We start from the raw sequence: 18,790 nt of genomic DNA, 5'->3' as shown, positions 1-18,790 counted from the left end.
TAAAATTTACGTATCTTAGAAATTTGTTCTGAACTCTTTCTAAATTGTGAACTTTATACAAGGGGTCAAAATAGGTGAATTATATTCCTCGTGTCTCGAAAAACAAACAAAATAAAATAAAACAAACAAACAAAAAAATAAACAAAACAAAACAAAACCAAACAAACGTTGGCTTATATTTGGTTGTATTTTATTCTTTATTTTCTCTTTTTTTCTTCCTATAAAATCTGTATGTTGAACTAATTCATTATGCGAAGGAAACACCAGTTTACTTACATTATTATTAAATTTGTACATACCTAACTTTTTTTAAAAGAATGCTTAAAAAACGGCTGTTAACTTTGTGTTTATTTCTATTATTTTTTTTATTATTTCTCTTCTCTTTTTTCACAAAATATATATGTTGACCATAATATGCAATGCAATCTTTATGTGTTAATCCATTTCATTGAGCACATGTCCCTCTTATTTTATTATTTTAATAATCAAGCTAAATGTTTTAATATTTTTTTATTCTTCGCTATTTTTTTTTCTTTTTTTTACAAAATATTTATTCTAATTCATCCAATTTGATTGTCCCAAAACGGAAATTCCTCCTAGTTGGACATTCAAAACAAACAAACAATATGTAGGTAACTTACCAACAAATATTATGTTAGTAAAAAGCAACATAAGTGTTAAGTACAAATTTGTAAGTTGATATTTGGACATATGTGCGTATTGTCCTAACAGATATAAAGAACAGTGGAAATGGAAAGAATTTTTTAAAAACTAAAATTAGATATATGTATATAAATAAATTTTTCTTCTTTCAAATACAGACAGAAAACCCAAAAACAACAACATACAACGTTTATTGCATTACAAAATTTTCAACAAATCCGTTGCATAATATGTTTTTTTAAATATCAAACATTATCGTTATCTACAATTATTAAATTGATAAAGCCTGTGTCTGCCTATTTTTCCGTCTGTTCTTTGAAACGATTATCTTTATCAATGTTGAGTATTTAGGTGTCGTCTTTTAAGTATTTATAGGAGGAGCTCTAGATACAGAATTGAAGAAACAAATATTTTTCTAGTAACGATGTTAAGTTTTACTTTATTAGCGATTTTATTCGCTTGTGCAAACGGCAAGTACAAAAAATCATTCAAAATATTCCTTTTCATTTAGTGGTTAAATATATTACTGATTAAAAGTGTATCTTCAAAGGCAAAGTAATCTGTCATTAGTTTCAATAACATAACATGCGTATACTGTACGATTGGGCAGAATGACTTTTCGTATCACTAGATAGTAGATATTCATAACGATAGATAGTTTGCTCAAAAAGAAAGACACGTTTTGTGAAAATGAGTTTAAAAATTGTGGATAACTGTGAAAGTCTGTGTACAGCGGATAATCTAATAGTGTAATAACTAATTATTTTCATGGAAATGTGGAATGTTTGAAGTTGTAAATGTTGTGAGACTGAAGGATGTATAAAAGAGAAAACATTAACTATCCTCTAAACTATGAACATAAAGTTCTACCAACTCATTCTATTTTGTCACGGTTTTCTAGCCGCCACCCTGCCCCGAGTCAAAATAGTAGGAGGTACTCCCGCTGATATCAATGATGCTCCCTGGCAGGTAGCGATCCTCAGACTGGGTACCAATAACGACTATAACCATGTCTGTGGAGGTGTCATCATTACATCAAGCTCAATCCTAACAGCTGCTCAATGCACCAGTGGGTAAGCCACAAACTCTTTCAAAACCCCAAAAAATCTAATATGTTTCTAACTTTTCTGTTGCACCCTCGATTGGAGATTGGCTATCATCAGAGAAATCTGTACCATAGAGTCTAAGGGTGAAGCCCAAAACATAAACAGCAAACTGTCGCTTATGTTCTAAAATCTTATGTTACGGTTGCTCCATCATTCTACCCCTGGGTTTGTATTTGCGCATAAAAGGCAAAGGTTGTAATTGTCTAGTTCTCATTAGTTACCTCATGAACCCATAATAATATTGCTTCAGAAAGTAATAATACGACAGAAGAACTATTTTGTTTTGACCCCGGTCATTCTGTTGTCGAAGACTTGTCGATATGTTCCCGACTTTCGAACTTTGGGAATATTCCGCATTAAAAATCACATTGGGTATCACGTCGCGTCGTAGTTAAGAAGAATTCTGATTATCTTCTGATCCCTTTCCAGAAATACTTAAATTTTTTAAGATTATTCGCATTTAAATTCATAGCACTTGCTCAGAATTTCAAATTTCTCATCAATTAAAAAAAAACAATAACCAAACTAGTAATAACTAACTAATTTAGCCAGTTATTTTAACCACTTCTATAATAAATGCACTCATTTTTCAGAACACAGGCTTCTTTCTTTAGAATCCGTTCTGGTTCTACTTACCACAATGTTGGTGGACAGGTCACCGCAGTAATCAGAAAAAAGGAACACGAATCTTATGATTCCATTACTTATCAGAATGACCTGGCTTTCTTATACCTGTATAATGACATCAACTTTGGAGTCTCTGCAACCCCGGCAATTCTTCCATCGCTGGGCCTCGTAGTACCAGATGGATCGTACTGCTTTATTACTGGATGGGGTACAACAAGCGTAAGTATTGCTTAATTTTATTTTGGATTGTGTTATGGGTTTTGAAATTTGCTTGTAAGAAAATAACTATCATATCAGCCTATTACTATTTAAGCTAGATTCAATGACTGGGTACCAATAACGACTATAACCATGTCTTTGGAGGTGTCATCACATCAAGCTCAATCGTAACAGCTGCTCAGTGCACCAGTGGGTAAGATACAAACTCTTTCAAAACCACCCGTTTCAGCGGGCGGAAAGGAACACTTAAAAATATCTCATATTTTTCTAACTTTTCTACTTTTTCTGGTGCACCCTCGATCGGAGATTGGCTATCATCAGAGAAATCTGAACTATAGAGTCTAGGGTACAGTCCAGAACATAAACAGCAAACTGCACTCGTACCTGCCGCTTATGTTATAAAATCTTATGTTACGGTTGTTCCATCATTCTACCCCTGGGTCTGTATTTGCTCATAAAAGGCAAAGGTTGTCATTGTCTAGTTCTCATTAATTATCTTTCAAAAGACTACCTTCTGGGTACAAATATAATCTTTAAAGGCTCCAGTTTTATCAATTTACCGACTTTTACCCATCTTTTTGATATACTTTTATCTTTCCCTACAATGTAGGGAAAGTCGGCATCCGTTAATGTTTGTCTTATTTTTTGGTTATTAGTTAAAATTAAATTATTTTTATAGAACCAGTTTATCCAGCAATTTTATTAACTTACCTACTAGTATTTTATCATCATAATGCTTATCACTGAAGTTTCGAATATGTTCATTATTCGGAGAACTAGTGTCATCGATTCCTTCACACCGAGTTCAAACGGAGGTAAGTTAAACGAATGTCGAATTTTTACATGGACTTTAACCTTTAAGAGGTTGAGAACTTTTTTGTGTCAACAGCTAAACTATAGGATGTTTTGCTGGCTTTTTTCTTTTTAAATTTTCTCCCACGTTCAAAATTGGATCCTCCAAGACCCAGGCGTTACATTTAATTTCCTTAAAAGACAAAGCGTCCTTCAGTACAATCACCGTCTTTACCTATCGCCTCAACTGCGAACCTTTTTGCCTGTTATACTTTATTTATGTTATATTATAAACGATAAAATATTTGTATCTTCCAGGTTGGTGGATCTAAGCCGTTCGAACTGAACAAGGTCACAGTCCCAGCCGTGAACCAGGCTCGTTGCGTCAGCGCATATTCCGGCATCCTCTCCGTCACTTCAAACATGCTCTGCGCTGGTAACGTCGGCACCGGGGGGATGGATGCATGCGTGGGAGACACCGGTGGTCCACTGACTATTACCAATGTCCTGATCGGCATCACCTCCTGGGGTGTAAGCTGTGGAACTGCAGACTATCCCGGTGTATACACCAGGGTGCCCATGTACAGGAACTGGATAGACCTCAACTTAGGAAACTAGACGATTCCTTTATCTGGGCTTATTCTTCTCTTAATGCCAAATGCCATTTTTTATATTATTTTTAACCCATTGTTAAGCTAAATAAACATATTGAAGAAAGAAACTCTTTTGAAAAATTGAAGAGCTAACCCCTTCCCGGCTCTTCGTAGTGTAAGTATATTTTAATGCAATTCATAGTAAATAACATAACCTACTAGATTTTCATTACAAAGAGTAGATTTGAGATCTTTGGCGTTGAAATTAGGCGTTTTGCTTCCATTTTTTCGTGAGCTAACGTTACCATAACAAGCACCCAATCAAAATTAATTGGAACGACGAGTTATCCATCAATATTTATAGGTGTCCAACTTTCAAAGGGAAACTCTAGGTAGTCCATTATATATGAAGGACTAACTTCTGTGATACAAAATATTATTTTTTTCATCCTACACATTTTTTGCCACAATGATGGTAACTTGCGAGGCTGTCAGAAACATTGACGAAAGAAGAAGTGACTATTTTATTATTCTGCTTTCAACACTTTTAGTTCGTGTCGCCATTATCAGTTGTTATCTTCTGCTGGGTGCCTTTTTGATTTAAATATCTGAAAGTGTAAAAAAATATTGCATATTGCTCAATTATTGGCGTTTATTAGTGCAAGAAAACTAAAGGCTGGTTTCGTATTTCCTCCACAGGTGGCCTTTAGATTAATAATTTTAATTTCCGAAAGATTTTTTGTTCGTGAAATGTAATTAGGTTGATTATTATCAGTTGAGATTTCTCATTTCTGAAATGTTTAAAATTACCAAATATTCTACTTGCGTTCGAATCCATAAACCACTGTCCAAACAAGTAATCATTTTTGGTTATCTGCCGGCAATAAATATTTGATTAAATTGATTGAGGCTATTTAAAATTTAGTTGCACGTTATCTTGGCAAATTTATTCACAGTGTCTACTTGAAATAGCATCAGCGTTGACTTTGCACTAGAAATAAAATGTTAAGTTTGCTTTTGTTGGTAGCTGCATTCGTTGGTGGAAATGGTGAGTCACTTTCATTAATTAATTAAAACTTTTTATTTATTTGTATTTTTTGCATACCTCATTCATTTGTGTATAGTATAATGATCATTTAACTATAATTTCCTCGAAAATCTAGCTCAGAACTGAACAATTTGTTTTTAAAATCTTTTTGTTTGTTTCTGTTATTCTTTGTGTTTTCTTCTTAATTCAAGTATTGTAATTCTGAAAATAAAAGTTTTATTATATATGGTAATTGTAACAATGATTTGATGAATCGGTTTGGAAAATTTAATAAAAATAAACAAATCAAAACGCCCCTGGCGTCATATGACGCCGATCGAGCGCCATTACGGAGCATCGAGGAGAGATTAAGAAGTATTATGAATTCATTTTGTATAAAATCGTTTTAATCTCTTTTCTTTTCAAATCGGGCTTGCGCGTAGAAAAGAACACCATTTAAAAAAAATCTTCACGAACATGAACACGGCAGTCCTAGGTAGTATTTTAACAGAAAATGGACAACCAGGAAGCCAAAAAATATAATCAAGCATATCATTATTTAACCTTACACTTACATATTTAATCTTATACGAAGAAATTGATTTATTTCAAAATTTCGACAGCATTGCAATATAACCAGTGAATCGCAAAAAACGGGATTTAAAAAATTTGTCCCATATTCAATTTTGAAATTGGACATCCGTAAATATTCCATATCCATAAAATGTATCCGCACATTTAAGATAGAAGTAGAAAATTATTAAAAGAATATACAAATATGATATGAGTTCCCTTATGATGTGTGGGATAGCTTAAGTGCAAAGTGACAAGATGATATTGCGACTAAATATACATTAACGTGCCTGACCAAAAAAGGACAATTAACAATCTTGACTGAACAATAGGTCATCAAAAAAGGTCGCGCAATAACTAGTCAACTCATCCTAATCTAAATTAAGTTTTCTAATCCCATTATTGTTACCAATACCAATACCAAACTTGTTTAATTTTGTTAAATATTTGTGTTTTCGACATATAAAAAAAATACAAAATTACACAGGATATCCTTAGCGAGACAAGCACAATAAAACATATGTGTAAACCTATATATATCTACATATCTCTATAAAATTATCAATAGCCTTATTGATTGTTCGCCCCTTTTGTCTGAGATTAATTTACCCGAGCTTTAGAACTAGAGATAAATCGCTTTTTCATCTTCAAAAATGTTCTACTATTCTCAGACAAAACGCTTTTATATTCAGAGCTTGTACCCTATACAATAATTTTTTTAATTATATTGACATATTTTCGTGTAGTTTTACTTGTGTTATTATATCCGATGTTATTTTTACTTTATTTAGTATTTTCTGTAAATATTTTTTACCCACGGGTACTGGACCCTTAGTTTGTTATTATAATTATTTTTTTAAGTGAAAACCTATCATTAGATATTATATGTATTTTTTATAAGTTGATTATTTAATATTGTAAAAAATCTGTTGGTTTTCCTAAATAAACAAAATAAAACCTTACTTATATTCATAGATATCCTCAATAAATAAATAAAATATATATGTTAGAGAATCGCAAAGACCTTGGCTTCTATGGTCTATTTTTGATATATATATATATATACCGGTCAGTGGTTGAGTGGGCATAGCGCTTGGGTCTCACCCGAGCGTCGCGTGTTCGATTCCTCGGCTGGCTAAGTCCTCCATCACAACACAAGCAACATTTTCGGATTTCTGTGGTGGTAGTAGGAGATTTTCGAACATTGTTGGGTTATTCGTAACCTGGGAATGTTTGTCTTTCTTTAAAAAAAAAAAAATATATATATATATATATATTTTGGACGCCATAAGTTTGCATATATTGCAGAAGTTTTGCCTTCATATTAACATTTAAAGGGTCTTGAAATCAAAATCTTCCAAACAGGCAAACAAATATTTGTTTCAGCGGCGGTTCTGTCACAAGTCAAGATAGTTGGTGGGACCTTGACCACCATTAGTGAGGCTCCATGGCAAGTGGCTCTCTTGTACGACAGTTCCAGCAGTGGCACCTTCAGCCAAGTCTGCGGGGGGACAATCATCACCAGTTATCATATTCTGTCAGCTGCACAGTGCACTTATGAGTAAAGTACAATGATTTATTTTATTATGACGACGATATTTATCACCGTTGATGAAATGATGTTCTCCAGGATGTTTCAAACTTACAATTTCCTTTTTACTATACAATTTCAATACATTTTGAAATTCTGCCCTTCTCTTACAATTGCCTTATTTTGATTGGAATGAATGAAAGTTTTATTGCTTTTAAGGACCCATTCTTCACAATGGAGAATACGTGCAGGGTCTTCCTTCCACAACTCCGGTGGGCAGGTTATCCAAGTCAGTAGTTTCCATGAGCTGGAAGGCTTCAACAACGTGAACCTGAAAAACGATCTGGTCATCCTCCGCCTGAGCAGGCAGATATCCCTTGGAAGTTCAGCAGCCACAGTGCTGCTTCCCGCACAGGGCATCTCGGTGGTGGATGGATCAATAGGAGTTGTGACTGGATGGGGTCGGCTTTACGTACGTACAATCATCAAATATAGTAAAGTCCCAATATTGCAAAAATATCAAAATCTAAAAGGGTTCAATCCAGTTTATTTAACATGTAACCCAAGATTTAATATTGATTTAATCAGATGAAAAATAGATAAACGCTTATTTTATGTGGGACGAAAGGTGACTCGCTTTCAGTTTTGGAACTACAAACATGCATTGAACGCCGCCTTTCATATTATTGTGTGAAAATAACAAAACTTTCAAGAAATTTATAAAAAGGATATTAATGTAGATTTAGCAAAGGACCCCAAGAGTAAAATCCATTGAATACTCCAGAAGAGACTGAAATTAATATTGTTCCACTAGTAACAAGTTCATGGAAGAGATATAGCACTCAGTTTTTCCATTCTATACGACAAAATTAGATGATATTAGGTACTATCTTTCTGCGTGTTACTGTTTCGAGCCTTGATCATTTTTACACAGCTTCAAATGTGACTACGTAGATTGCGTTTCACAGATTATTATAGATTCGGAAAGTCTCCAAAATTCTAGTTTCTCCACTCAGCATTCTCATGGTAAAGAAGTTCGTGCATCACATCTACTCCGGAAAGCCAGTTTCCGTATCACACTTGAAAGAAGATGAAATGTACTAACCAAAACTGTATTTGCTTCCGATTCTAGGCCGGGGGCATCGTTCCATCCCAACTCCTCATGGTGAGTGTGCCTATCTTCAACCAGGCAGATTGCGTCTCCGCTTATACCGGTTTCAACCCCGTAATCTCCAGCATGATCTGCGCAGGTTACTCGGGCGGGGGTGGGGGTCCCTGCCAGGGAGACACCGGGGGTCCTCTGACCATCAACAAGGTCCTCATAGGGGTCACCTCTTGGGGCAGAGGCTGCGGAGAGCAATCTTATCCTGGTGTCTACACCAGGGTGCCGATGTTCAACAATTGGATTACCGCAAATACTGCTGACTACCAATAAGCATGCTCTTTGTTTATCAAATTCTAAAATAAAAATATTGAAATCTTTTTTCCACGTGTTTCTAAGTGTTTCGATATTTTATTATTAGCCAGCTTTCATAAATCATTGTGATTTAAATAAATTTTTAAAAATCTATTGGTTTGTACACATTTTATTGTATTTTAAAAAACATTGAATTATTTACTGAAATCGTTAGAATTCTAGGAAAAATATTTACAGTTATTGTATTGTTAAAAGATTTTTAAAAATAGTTACAACCATTAACTCTTGTGCAGAATTTACATTTAAAAAATGTAATGAAGGTTTTGGTATATTATTTTCATATTTTGGGGTAATTTTTCACAAAATGAAAATAAATGCGATTCTTCAAAAGTCTGTGGCACTATTATAAACATAATACGTGTACAGATATTTCGCTTCATAAGATTTAAAAACTCAACACAAAAAGATTGTAATCCAGAATACGTCATTAGCTTCAAATGTAAGATTCTCTGTTATCAAAATAGTTTTTATTTTTGTGCATTACAGTTGACGAGATTTCTCTTAATGTATCTTCACAAACAAACTATTTAATTTAAAGGTTGTTGTTGATCCACGTCCTGTACATGGGGACTCTGGTGTAGACTCCGGGATACTGGGGCTCTCCGCAACCTCTTCCCCAAGAGTTGATTCCGATGAGGATGTTGCTAACCATCAATGGACCTCCGGTGTCTCCCTGGCAGGCGTCCATTCCTCCGATGCCGATACGACCGGCGCACAACATGTTCGTGGAAACCACGTTGAAACCGGAATAGGCAGATACGCATTGATTCTGGTTTACCGAAGGGACGGTCATCTTGTACAGCTGAGTTGGAGTGATACCACCAGCCTTAAAATATTAAAAATAAACAATTAATATATTTTACAAAAAATACATCATAAATAACAGGCAGGAATAAATAGAAGGAAATAGAAAGAAAGCTAGATAGATGAAATAACAAGAATACTGGAAGATAGATAGAATAGAGGAAAATATGTATAAATTGTACAGGCCATCGATTTAATAACTTATTGGTCGATTGTGGACGCACTATATGTTTTGTGTTGTATTGTAATGTGTTGGTACGGCATACGTATTTGTAGAGGCCATCGATTTAATAACTTATTGGTCGATGGTGGACGCACTATATGTTTTGTGTTGTATTGTAATGTGTTGGTACGGCATACGTATTTGTAGAGGCCATCGATTTAATAACTTATTGGTCGATGGTGGACGCACTATATGTTTTGTGTTGTATTGTAATGTGTTGGTACGGCATACGTATTTGTAGAGGCCATCGATTTAATAACTTATTGGTCGATGGTGGACGCACTATATGTTTTGTGTTGTATTGTAATGTGTTGGTACGGCATACGTATTTGTAGAGGCCATCGATTTAATAACTTATTGGTCGATGGTGGACGCACTATATGTTTTGTGTTGTATTGTAATGTGTTGGTACGGCATACGTATTTGTAGAGGCCATCGATTTAATAACTTATTGGTCGATGGTGGACGCACTATATGTTTTGTGTTGTATTGTAATGTGTTGGTACGGCATACGTATTTGTAGAGGCCATCGATTTAATAACTTATTGGTCGATGGTGGACGCACTATATGTTTTGTGTTGTATTGTAATGTGTTGGTAAGGCATACGTATTTGTAGAGGCCATCGATTTGATAACTTATTGGTCGATGGTGGATGCACTATATGTTTTGTGTTGTATTGTAATGTGTTGGTACGGCATACTTATTTTTGATATCCAAAGATCGGAAGAAATGTTTGTAGTGAAGCCAAGAGGTGGCTATAAGGTGTATATAAGGATAAAACAAAACAAAAAAAGTGGTCAGAAATAGTGTTAGTCAGTAAGTTTGGACGTCATGATAATATTCTAACAGATATTAATTGTAGCAGATAGTCAGAGTCCGAAGACCTATCGAAAGTTCATATACAGGGTGTCCGGGGAAAAGTGCACAAACTTCGGATACAAAATTATTTTTCCATAGAAATATATTAATTTTCTCAACAAAAACAATTCAACTTTTGTACCTGAAAACTACCTCAAAAAGTGAAAATTTCGAGAAAAGGCGATCATCTTCTTTACATTTACTATAATGTAGAATCACGGACGCCCTGTTTAAAAATATGCACGAACATGGTTTTATCAGCACACCGTTAAAAACTTACTACTAAGTAATACCGCGGTCATCCCAACTTTAATAACTTATAGTTTAAAATTATATCATTTTAATTTTACCGATAGTCTTCCCCATCCAGTGACAAAGCAAGCTGAGTTATCTACGATAGTCAGTCCTTGCGCGGGGAGGGTGGCGGTAGCAGCACTGGTTCCGAGGGTGATAGGATTAGCCAGGAAAAGGATGGCCAGGTCATTGGCGAGGTTCGCGGCGCTGTACTGCTCGTGGACTTTGAAAGCAGACACCTGGATCACCTCTCCCCCGGAGTTGTGGAATGAGGACCCAGCGCGAATTCTCCATTGATAAGCGTTTGTGCTAAAATAATATTTAAAAAATACACAGAAAACATTATTAATTTGCAATTCAGGAAAAGAAAGAATTGTTGAGTAGAATCAAACATCTGCTGAAGAAGCACTTAAAGCAAGCGTAGACCAGATAGAAAGTCCGATCCCTCCATCTATAATCTCATGATCATCTGCACCTTTTGTACGCATCTGGGAATAGCACCAGTTTTTTTCATATTTCTACAACAGTTTCTAAAAAGTTTTTATAGTCGTAATAAGAAAGCGCTTTTTGTGTGCGACAAATGAAAAGTGAGAACACTGCAAAGCGTTATTTTCGATTGAAATTTTTGATGAAGACCGTATTTTGCTTGAAAAACAATGTTTATGTTTGACTACAGTCTTGGGTTTATAAAAACAAATGATCACATATTAAAGTGAGATAGTGTATAAGAAAGATATAAAAAAACAAAGGTGGGGTAAGTACGTGATAAAAAGGAAAATTAATTTTCGGAGAAGACATTCGATGAAGCTTGATTGCGTTACGGTCGGCATCTATAAGCTCGTCTTATTTTCTCATGATCTATTTTAAAGATATCAAAATAAAACTAAATAGGTTGAAAACAGGAAATATTCACTTACTTGTAAACACACTGAGCAGCGGAAAGGATAGCAGTTCTACTGATGATGACTCCACCACAAGCCTGGTTGTAGAAGCCGGAAATGCTAAAGTCGTATAGCAGAGCCACTTGCCAAGGAGCCTCGGTGATCACCGCCAAAGTTCCACCGACTATTTTGACTTCTGGCAAAACAGCAGCTGAAAGAAAATAATAACGATAAAACAATTTTTTTTTGTAAAAAATATGGTTACTAAATAACCTGTGAAAATCGAAGGTCTAAAGAAAGTCATTCAGATAGGTAAAAAATAATATTTGTAAAAAATTTATAATTCGAGAGTAGTAGTTCACAATGAATACCAAAACTTTAGAAGTAGGCAAACAGTTTTCACTTGAAAAATAAATAAAACGCCTTGCCAAAACGATATGGATCCTCAAATGGTGATTATCTAAAACAACGTACACCTTTCCAGATCGAAATTCGTAATATGCATAAAATGATAACTTCAAAAATAGATTAAAACTTACCATTTGCAAAAGCAAAGCCAGCGATCAACAATGCAACACAAAACATTTTGGTGACTGTTTGAAGACTGTAGATTTTACGTGCTATTTATGGTGCCTCGGGATTAGTACATATATTGATAACCGTATTTAATTACATCGGTGTCTTATCGGTGGATTATGTACTACTGTCTAAATCAAACGGCAAGTCAGTTAAAATTGATAAAACTGTGTTATGATCAGACATGAGACAGCCGTAGCTCCGATTTCGGAAAATTACAGATATTTCAGAAAATTCTTACAAAAAAAAACAGAACGCAAACAACATTTTTATCTACAGAGTTTTGATTTATCAGTAAGCATTTGACAGCAAATAGACAGTTCAATCAAGAAGAAACTTAAATTCAAAGTTTGTTATCTTTCTTATTGTAGTGTTGGCGATATTAAAAATTAAGGGCTTGACGCATGCACGCGGAAAAATTCGACTTCTGCAAAACTGTATTAAACCTTTTTTGCTTAGTGGCCAAAGAAAATTTTTAATTGGCAGCTGAAAAAACATCAATTTAGACCCGTTGAATTCGAAGACCAACAATTTTTAATTATTTTCCAAACTCTTGCCTGGCTCTGAATACTCCAGACATTCAAATGGTATGTTGTTTTAAAGATTCTGATCGACATAATTATGATGTACTAATCAATTGCTGACACATTTTTTATCAGTTCGGCCGTATATCAAGAGATGATATAATCTTACAGTGTTCTTATCAGTTGAACTGCACTTAGCACCAAAATTAAAAAATTTGATAATCTCAGGATCTCTTAAATAGCTGGTGAATCGTGTGGTAATTGATCAGTTGTCAATATGTTGTGTGTTGTCTTATTGGTTGCTTGCTTTGCTTGCGCAAATGGTAAGTTTTCTGGAATCGTAAATTAAATAAAGCTAAATTATACGTGACAGGTCAGAAAAAAAATTGTTTTTTTTTTTTTACATAAGCAATAACCGGTAATCTCTACTACCACTACCACTGTCAGTATTTAACAGTGCACTTTGATCTATCTGTATTTTGTTTTTAATCTTATCTTTGTTGTAAAATGTTGATAAATCATCAAAATGATAATTAATCACATCTTTAAAAAGTTGTATAAAGTCATGGAAAGTGATGAAACAAAAACTTTATTAACTGGGTTAAGTAGTTTAGGTTAGGTTAGGTTAGGTTAAAAAAATAAATTTTTCATCGTTTTTAATGACTTTATATCACTTTTTAAAAGTGTGTTGAATAGTCACTGTGTTAGCATGGAACCGTCAGAATGTGTATGATTTTTTTTATAATAGGTCATTGATGCATTTGTATTTGCATTTAACATTCTAATTTTCAATTAAGTAAAATAAAAATTCGCTTTCGTTGAATGGGATGACATCCATTTACTAGAGTGGCCAGCGATCGCGAATAATTACCAAAATACCCTAAAATAGGTTCCAAGGCCTAGTTTTTCCCCCTTTTTTAAATGAATCGATACTAAGAATCTTACGACCTACCTTAAAAAATGGTTCTTTGTTCAGGTTTTATTAAAAAAAATAAAAACTAACCTAATTTCAAATCGTAACAAAATGGCCTAAAAGTAAACCAGGAGGATTTTGTCAAAATAAGGAAAGAAATTGTTATTTCTCATTGTAATTAAATGAAAACTATTATTTTTTAAAAATTTATACATATTAAAGATGAGGCACGTCCGTGTATATTTACCAATATTTCTTAGTTGTAATGTTAATGTTTCAATTTTCATTGTCTCTTAGCCCTGGTCCTTCCTGAGGCCAAAGTAGTTGGAGGGACTTTAGCCACTATCAACGAAGCTCCGTATCAAGTGGCTCTTCTGTATGACTTCTACAATACTGGATCCTACAATCAGGCCTGTGGTGGAGTCATCATCAGCAGAACTGCCATCCTTACCGCTGCTCAGTGTGTTGTTGGGTAAGCCAATATTTTGAATTTTACTATGAACATATCACTTACAAAATCGATTCGATATCTACGCTCTTTCTAATGATATAAGTAAGAAAACAAAAGAATATTTTGATTTAGACATTTACGTGTTGAGCTTAACAGTTTATGTGGTTGTAAAAGATGATTGTTCTTTTGTTGTTAGATCTCTTCCCTCTCAATGGCGAATCCGTGCTGGGTCTTCTTTTCACAACTCTGGAGGACAGGTTATCCAAGTAACGGTATTCAAGGTGAATGAGCTATACAGTCCGACGACCCTTGCCAATGACCTGGCCATCCTTTTCTTGGCCTCCGAAATCACTCTCAGCACCACCTCATCGACAGCTACCCTGCCAGCACAGGCTCTTTCCGTCGCAGACAATACACCATGCTTCCTTACTGGATGGGGAAGGCTAACGGTAATAATTTACTTGATATGCTTCAATAATTTTACGTCGATTTACTTAATTATTAATGACATAGAAGAATGTCCACTCCAATTAGTTTTTTAGTAACATCTGTGCTGAAGTTACTGAAATTACCTTTGCATCCCGTTAAAACCTCCTCTCCTCTACCACACAAAAAACCGTTTTTTTCTGAAACAGTCTTTTTGAAATAGGTATTTATGATAATCTTTTGCCAAAATAACAGAATATTTTCTATTTCGTATAACATTGGTACTTGAAGTAACAGAACAAACAAAAATTAACAATTGTTTTCGAAGAACAAGAATATCATAGTCTCCATGTTAGAAGCAATTTTCAGATAATAAATTGTGTAATCACAAGTTTCTTTCAAACACGTTGCTATAACGGTTTCAGAGATGCCTTTCCTTCATTAGGGATATATTTAAACTAACATAACGTACACAATACTCTTAAATGTGCATACATTTTTGGGTGTTGGAGTGACAGCTCAATAGTTTGTGACGTTGACAATACCAGTGATCGGTGTTAAGGAATCATTTGTTGTGATGAAAGCTAATTTATTGTAAATTACTATTTCAGTCTGGAGGCGTTACTCCAACCCAACTGTACAAGGCTACCGTTCCAATTGTTAACCAGGCCCAATGTGCCGCTGCTTACTCCGGGTATAACACATTGACCACGAACATGTTGTGTGCTGGTCGCCTCGGAATCGGGGGAATCGATGCCTGCCAGGGAGATACAGGTGGTCCATTGATGTACAGCAATATCCTCATCGGACTTACTTCCTGGGGAATTGGCTGCGGAGAACCGCAATATCCCGGAGTCTACACCAAAGTGTCAATGTACAGGAACTGGATTGAGAGCAACCTTTAATACGGTTCTGGCTTTATGTACATGAAGGACTGATAAGAATCCTCAATATTATAAATTAATTTATTTCCAAATAAAGGCACTTGTGTTCAAAGGTGTTTTCAAAATTTATTTTAATTTATGATTTTCTGTTATATCATATTCCATTTTTCGTACACGTAATATCTATAATACATTAAATTGGATTTGACTTGTCTATTTTTTGTAAAAGATTTAGATAAGATTTTGATATAACACTACGGATCCGGTTGTTTTTGTTAGATTATTTTGAAGAATATTTCACGATAAAATCCTCTTAAATGATTATCTTCACTCTTGATAAAAATGCTCTGATTCTATGCCAACATCTTTTGCACCAATTTTGCTTTTAGAGTTGTTGGAAATAGATAGATAGATAGTAGACTGTCCGATTAGGGTGGATTACCATTTTAGGCAAGCCCAGTGCAGATGAAATAAAAATAAATTTACCATACATAATATCATAACATGTTATTGTTTGTTATTTCTGATGTATAGTATTGTCGTTGCACATCAAATATGGGCTATGTGCCTCTGATTACATTCCAAGAAAATCGATAAAAACTGTTTATGAAAAAAATATATTTTATTCAATATGAGAATATATTTGTTGGAAATATGAATAATTTAATTCTAGGAAATTACATTTTAATGCGATTTCGTTACGTTGCTCATATTTTATTCACAGTTGTCTTCACATGGCCCATTTTTAAAACCAGCAAAATTTCATTCAAAATTATTCAAATTCGACACTTAGACCGTCTAGTGTCGTAGAAATATATTCTTTTATAAGGTTCTATTATCATAAAATATATCTGAAGGTTGTGTACATACCATAAAAATTGAATTGTGTAGTAGTATGCTGAGGACATGAAATTATTTCAACTTCAATATAAAAATAATTTTTGATTTGGGAGGCGGGTTTGGGTATCGCTGTCCCGGGAACCATTTATTGGATAACCATCACCTTTGCCATAGGTCACCCCAAGTGATTTGCTATGTTTGGTGATTTAGCAGGGGTGCCCGGGTTCATCGGGCGAGGTGTGTTTAGGATGCGCCTACCCACCAGCTGCGTGTCGTGCCAGATCAGGAGAGTCTGGTTTGGGGAGATCCTTTGACCTCTCTTTGACCCATCGGGTATACTCATCCGTCCGTCACTCCTGGACACACTGATCCCTAGATTCGTACCCACCCCTCATACATTTTTTGTTCCCAGAACTACCTCCCCTCCTTTCCTTAAAAATACCCTCCACACATCACACAGACCACAGAACGCGAGAAAAAAGAAGGCTGCTCTGGTTGGAATGATTCTTCAGTTGGCCGCAACAGCCCATGGGGGCTACGCGTCGCTTCAGGGTTGCAAGCTGACAAATCTTGCCAGAGCAAAAATTAAATACACGATGACAGTTCTTACATATCTTTGCACAACAATGCGAATGCACCAATTGTAAACATTTATTACACAGACACAAACATGTGCATACGGATCACAACATGCCTTGGGTAATTTTGGTATGTTATGATTTTACACATAAAACACAGCATCTAATAAGATAGTAGTATTTATTCGCGCCTTGATGGCTTTTACATGTACACAGTGATAGGTAAGTTGTTCAGAAGTACAATAATAATATAAGTGTATAGTACATAACATTATAAATTAAGTGTGAACGATATAAGCTGTTACAATAAAAGTTATCATAGGAGTTCAATTAATGTACATAATAACAAGAGTTCAAAATAAGTTGCAGAGAAATGTGAAGTAACTTTGTTGATATTAATTACAAATATACATGGACAGTTTATTGTAAAGAATGTTTGTATTTAGCGAACCTTTACTAAGCCACATCGTAGAAGATTGTCCATTTCATCAGTTTGAATCCCAATGCTGCCAACTAACTAAATAACATCAGCATTTTGATTTGACCTAACTGTTCCCCACTATACAAAGAAGAAAGTAAAAACTGAAAATTAATTATATTTTAAGCAATGCATCGTAAGTTAAGTTTATATTTAGCTCTTGACAAGGTTCTGATTCATCTTATTCATCGGTAAGATAGCTCTGGAGTCTGTATGGTAATGTTGGCGTTTTATATAGCAAGCTAGGTGCAAGCTACGTAGTGAGGTATTGTAATGGTATTTATTGGCCGGCCAGAGCACCTAGGGTTACTGCACCTATACTGGCACTTGCAATATACCACCAGGAGATGAACCTTGCCTTAGTACTTCAACCTATTCGATATAGCGTAAAGGCGGCTGGGTGACCAAAGTTTACTGTTTGGAATAGTTGATAGTTAACTTTGATACAGAAACAACTGATAATAATTTGCTAATGGAGTAAACATTGTTAAATATATTTTTGGATTATTGAAGACAATATTAGCGATTATTCATCTTCTTCGAAAAATCAAAAAAAAATACGGTTTCATCTAGGACTTGAACCTACGCCTTGCCGGGGCGATGCTCTACCAACTATTATTTTGTTTAATTATTGAAGACAATATTAGCGATTTCTAAACGAAAATCTGAAACAGAAAAATCAGAAAAGGATACGGTCACATCTTGGACTCGAACCCAGGACCCTTGTCTTTCCGGGACACTACTCTACCAACTGAGCTAATGGGACCCTATCCCCCTCGGTCACTTTAAACTGTATCATACTTCAAATAAGAACTACCAACATTGTCTTCATTTTTTCACCGCACATTTTTAATGGCAACTATCTAATATTGTCTTCAATAATTAGATATTACAATTTGAGGTTTTACTCAATCAAAGATGTTCTTCTAATATCTTTGTACTCAATAAAGTTATTCTGAAAAATAAATATTATTTTGTTGTTTCATAAAGTATATTTAGTTATGTTTATTGAGTGCGAATTTTATAGCCCACTAGCTGGTGTATCCAATTTGTAGAATAATTATTTTAACTCACCGTGGAAATGACATTCCAGGATTAAACTGATGTCATTGACCTGGGAATTCTAAAGGTAATGATTAATTGAATTTATAATTATAAAATAATACGTTCTCATGTAACATCTTCGTTCGTTCTCATCTACCGCGTATAAATATTGGGGGTGCGATTGGCGTTTTACTCGACTGTGCATTTATGCAAAAGGGACCAATGACTTTAGTTCCTTGCAGCGTCTTCTTGTTATTGACGGCCTCCATGGTCGAGGGGTAAGGCTCTTGACTAGCAAGCTGAAGGTTGTGGGTTCGAACCCTGGCGTGCTCAAGTAAATTTGATTTGATTAATCTGTGTTATTTCACAAATTGTAGAAGATACTCTCAGTCTCATCTTGGTGTGAG

General features: G+C 34.8%; 3 protein-coding genes across 3 annotated transcripts; 2 read left to right on the top strand and 1 right to left on the bottom strand.

The window, feature by feature from the left end:
* Window positions 1-1,069: 1,069 nt before the first annotated feature.
* Window positions 1,070-8,566, top strand: LOC149423350 (transmembrane protease serine 9-like). Its single transcript, XM_089632731.1, has 6 exons — window positions 1,070-1,736; window positions 2,363-2,615; window positions 3,726-4,023; window positions 6,987-7,161; window positions 7,351-7,603; window positions 8,264-8,566. Exons 1-6 carry the CDS (start codon window positions 1,516-1,518, stop codon window positions 8,564-8,566), a joined length of 1,503 nt encoding a protein of 500 aa, XP_089488857.1. The 5' UTR covers window positions 1,070-1,515.
* A 188-nt stretch (window positions 8,567-8,754) lies between these two features.
* On the bottom strand, window positions 8,755-12,317 carry LOC149423349 (trypsin, alkaline C-like). The gene is made up of 4 exons (XM_089632677.1): window positions 12,209-12,317; window positions 11,706-11,880; window positions 10,845-11,097; window positions 8,755-9,434 (listed from the first exon to the last, which is right to left on the bottom strand). Exons 1-4 carry the CDS (start codon window positions 12,252-12,254, stop codon window positions 9,141-9,143), a joined length of 768 nt encoding a protein of 255 aa, XP_089488803.1. The 5' UTR covers window positions 12,255-12,317; the 3' UTR covers window positions 8,755-9,140.
* A 701-nt stretch (window positions 12,318-13,018) lies between these two features.
* Window positions 13,019-16,029, top strand: LOC149423348 (trypsin CFT-1-like). The gene is made up of 4 exons (XM_089632678.1): window positions 13,019-13,092; window positions 13,980-14,154; window positions 14,330-14,582; window positions 15,171-16,029. Exons 1-4 carry the CDS (start codon window positions 13,047-13,049, stop codon window positions 15,462-15,464), a joined length of 768 nt encoding a protein of 255 aa, XP_089488804.1. The 5' UTR covers window positions 13,019-13,046; the 3' UTR covers window positions 15,465-16,029.
* Window positions 16,030-18,790: the final 2,761 nt, after the last annotated feature.

Source organism: Hesperophylax consimilis, chromosome 6 (assembly GCF_061612785.1).
Source record: "Hesperophylax consimilis isolate HC1 chromosome 6, BYU_Hcon_1.0, whole genome shotgun sequence".
NCBI lineage: Eukaryota > Metazoa > Arthropoda > Insecta > Trichoptera > Limnephilidae > Hesperophylax > Hesperophylax consimilis.
Note: the sequence above shows the minus strand (reverse complement) of the source record. Positions and strands in the feature narration are given on the sequence as shown.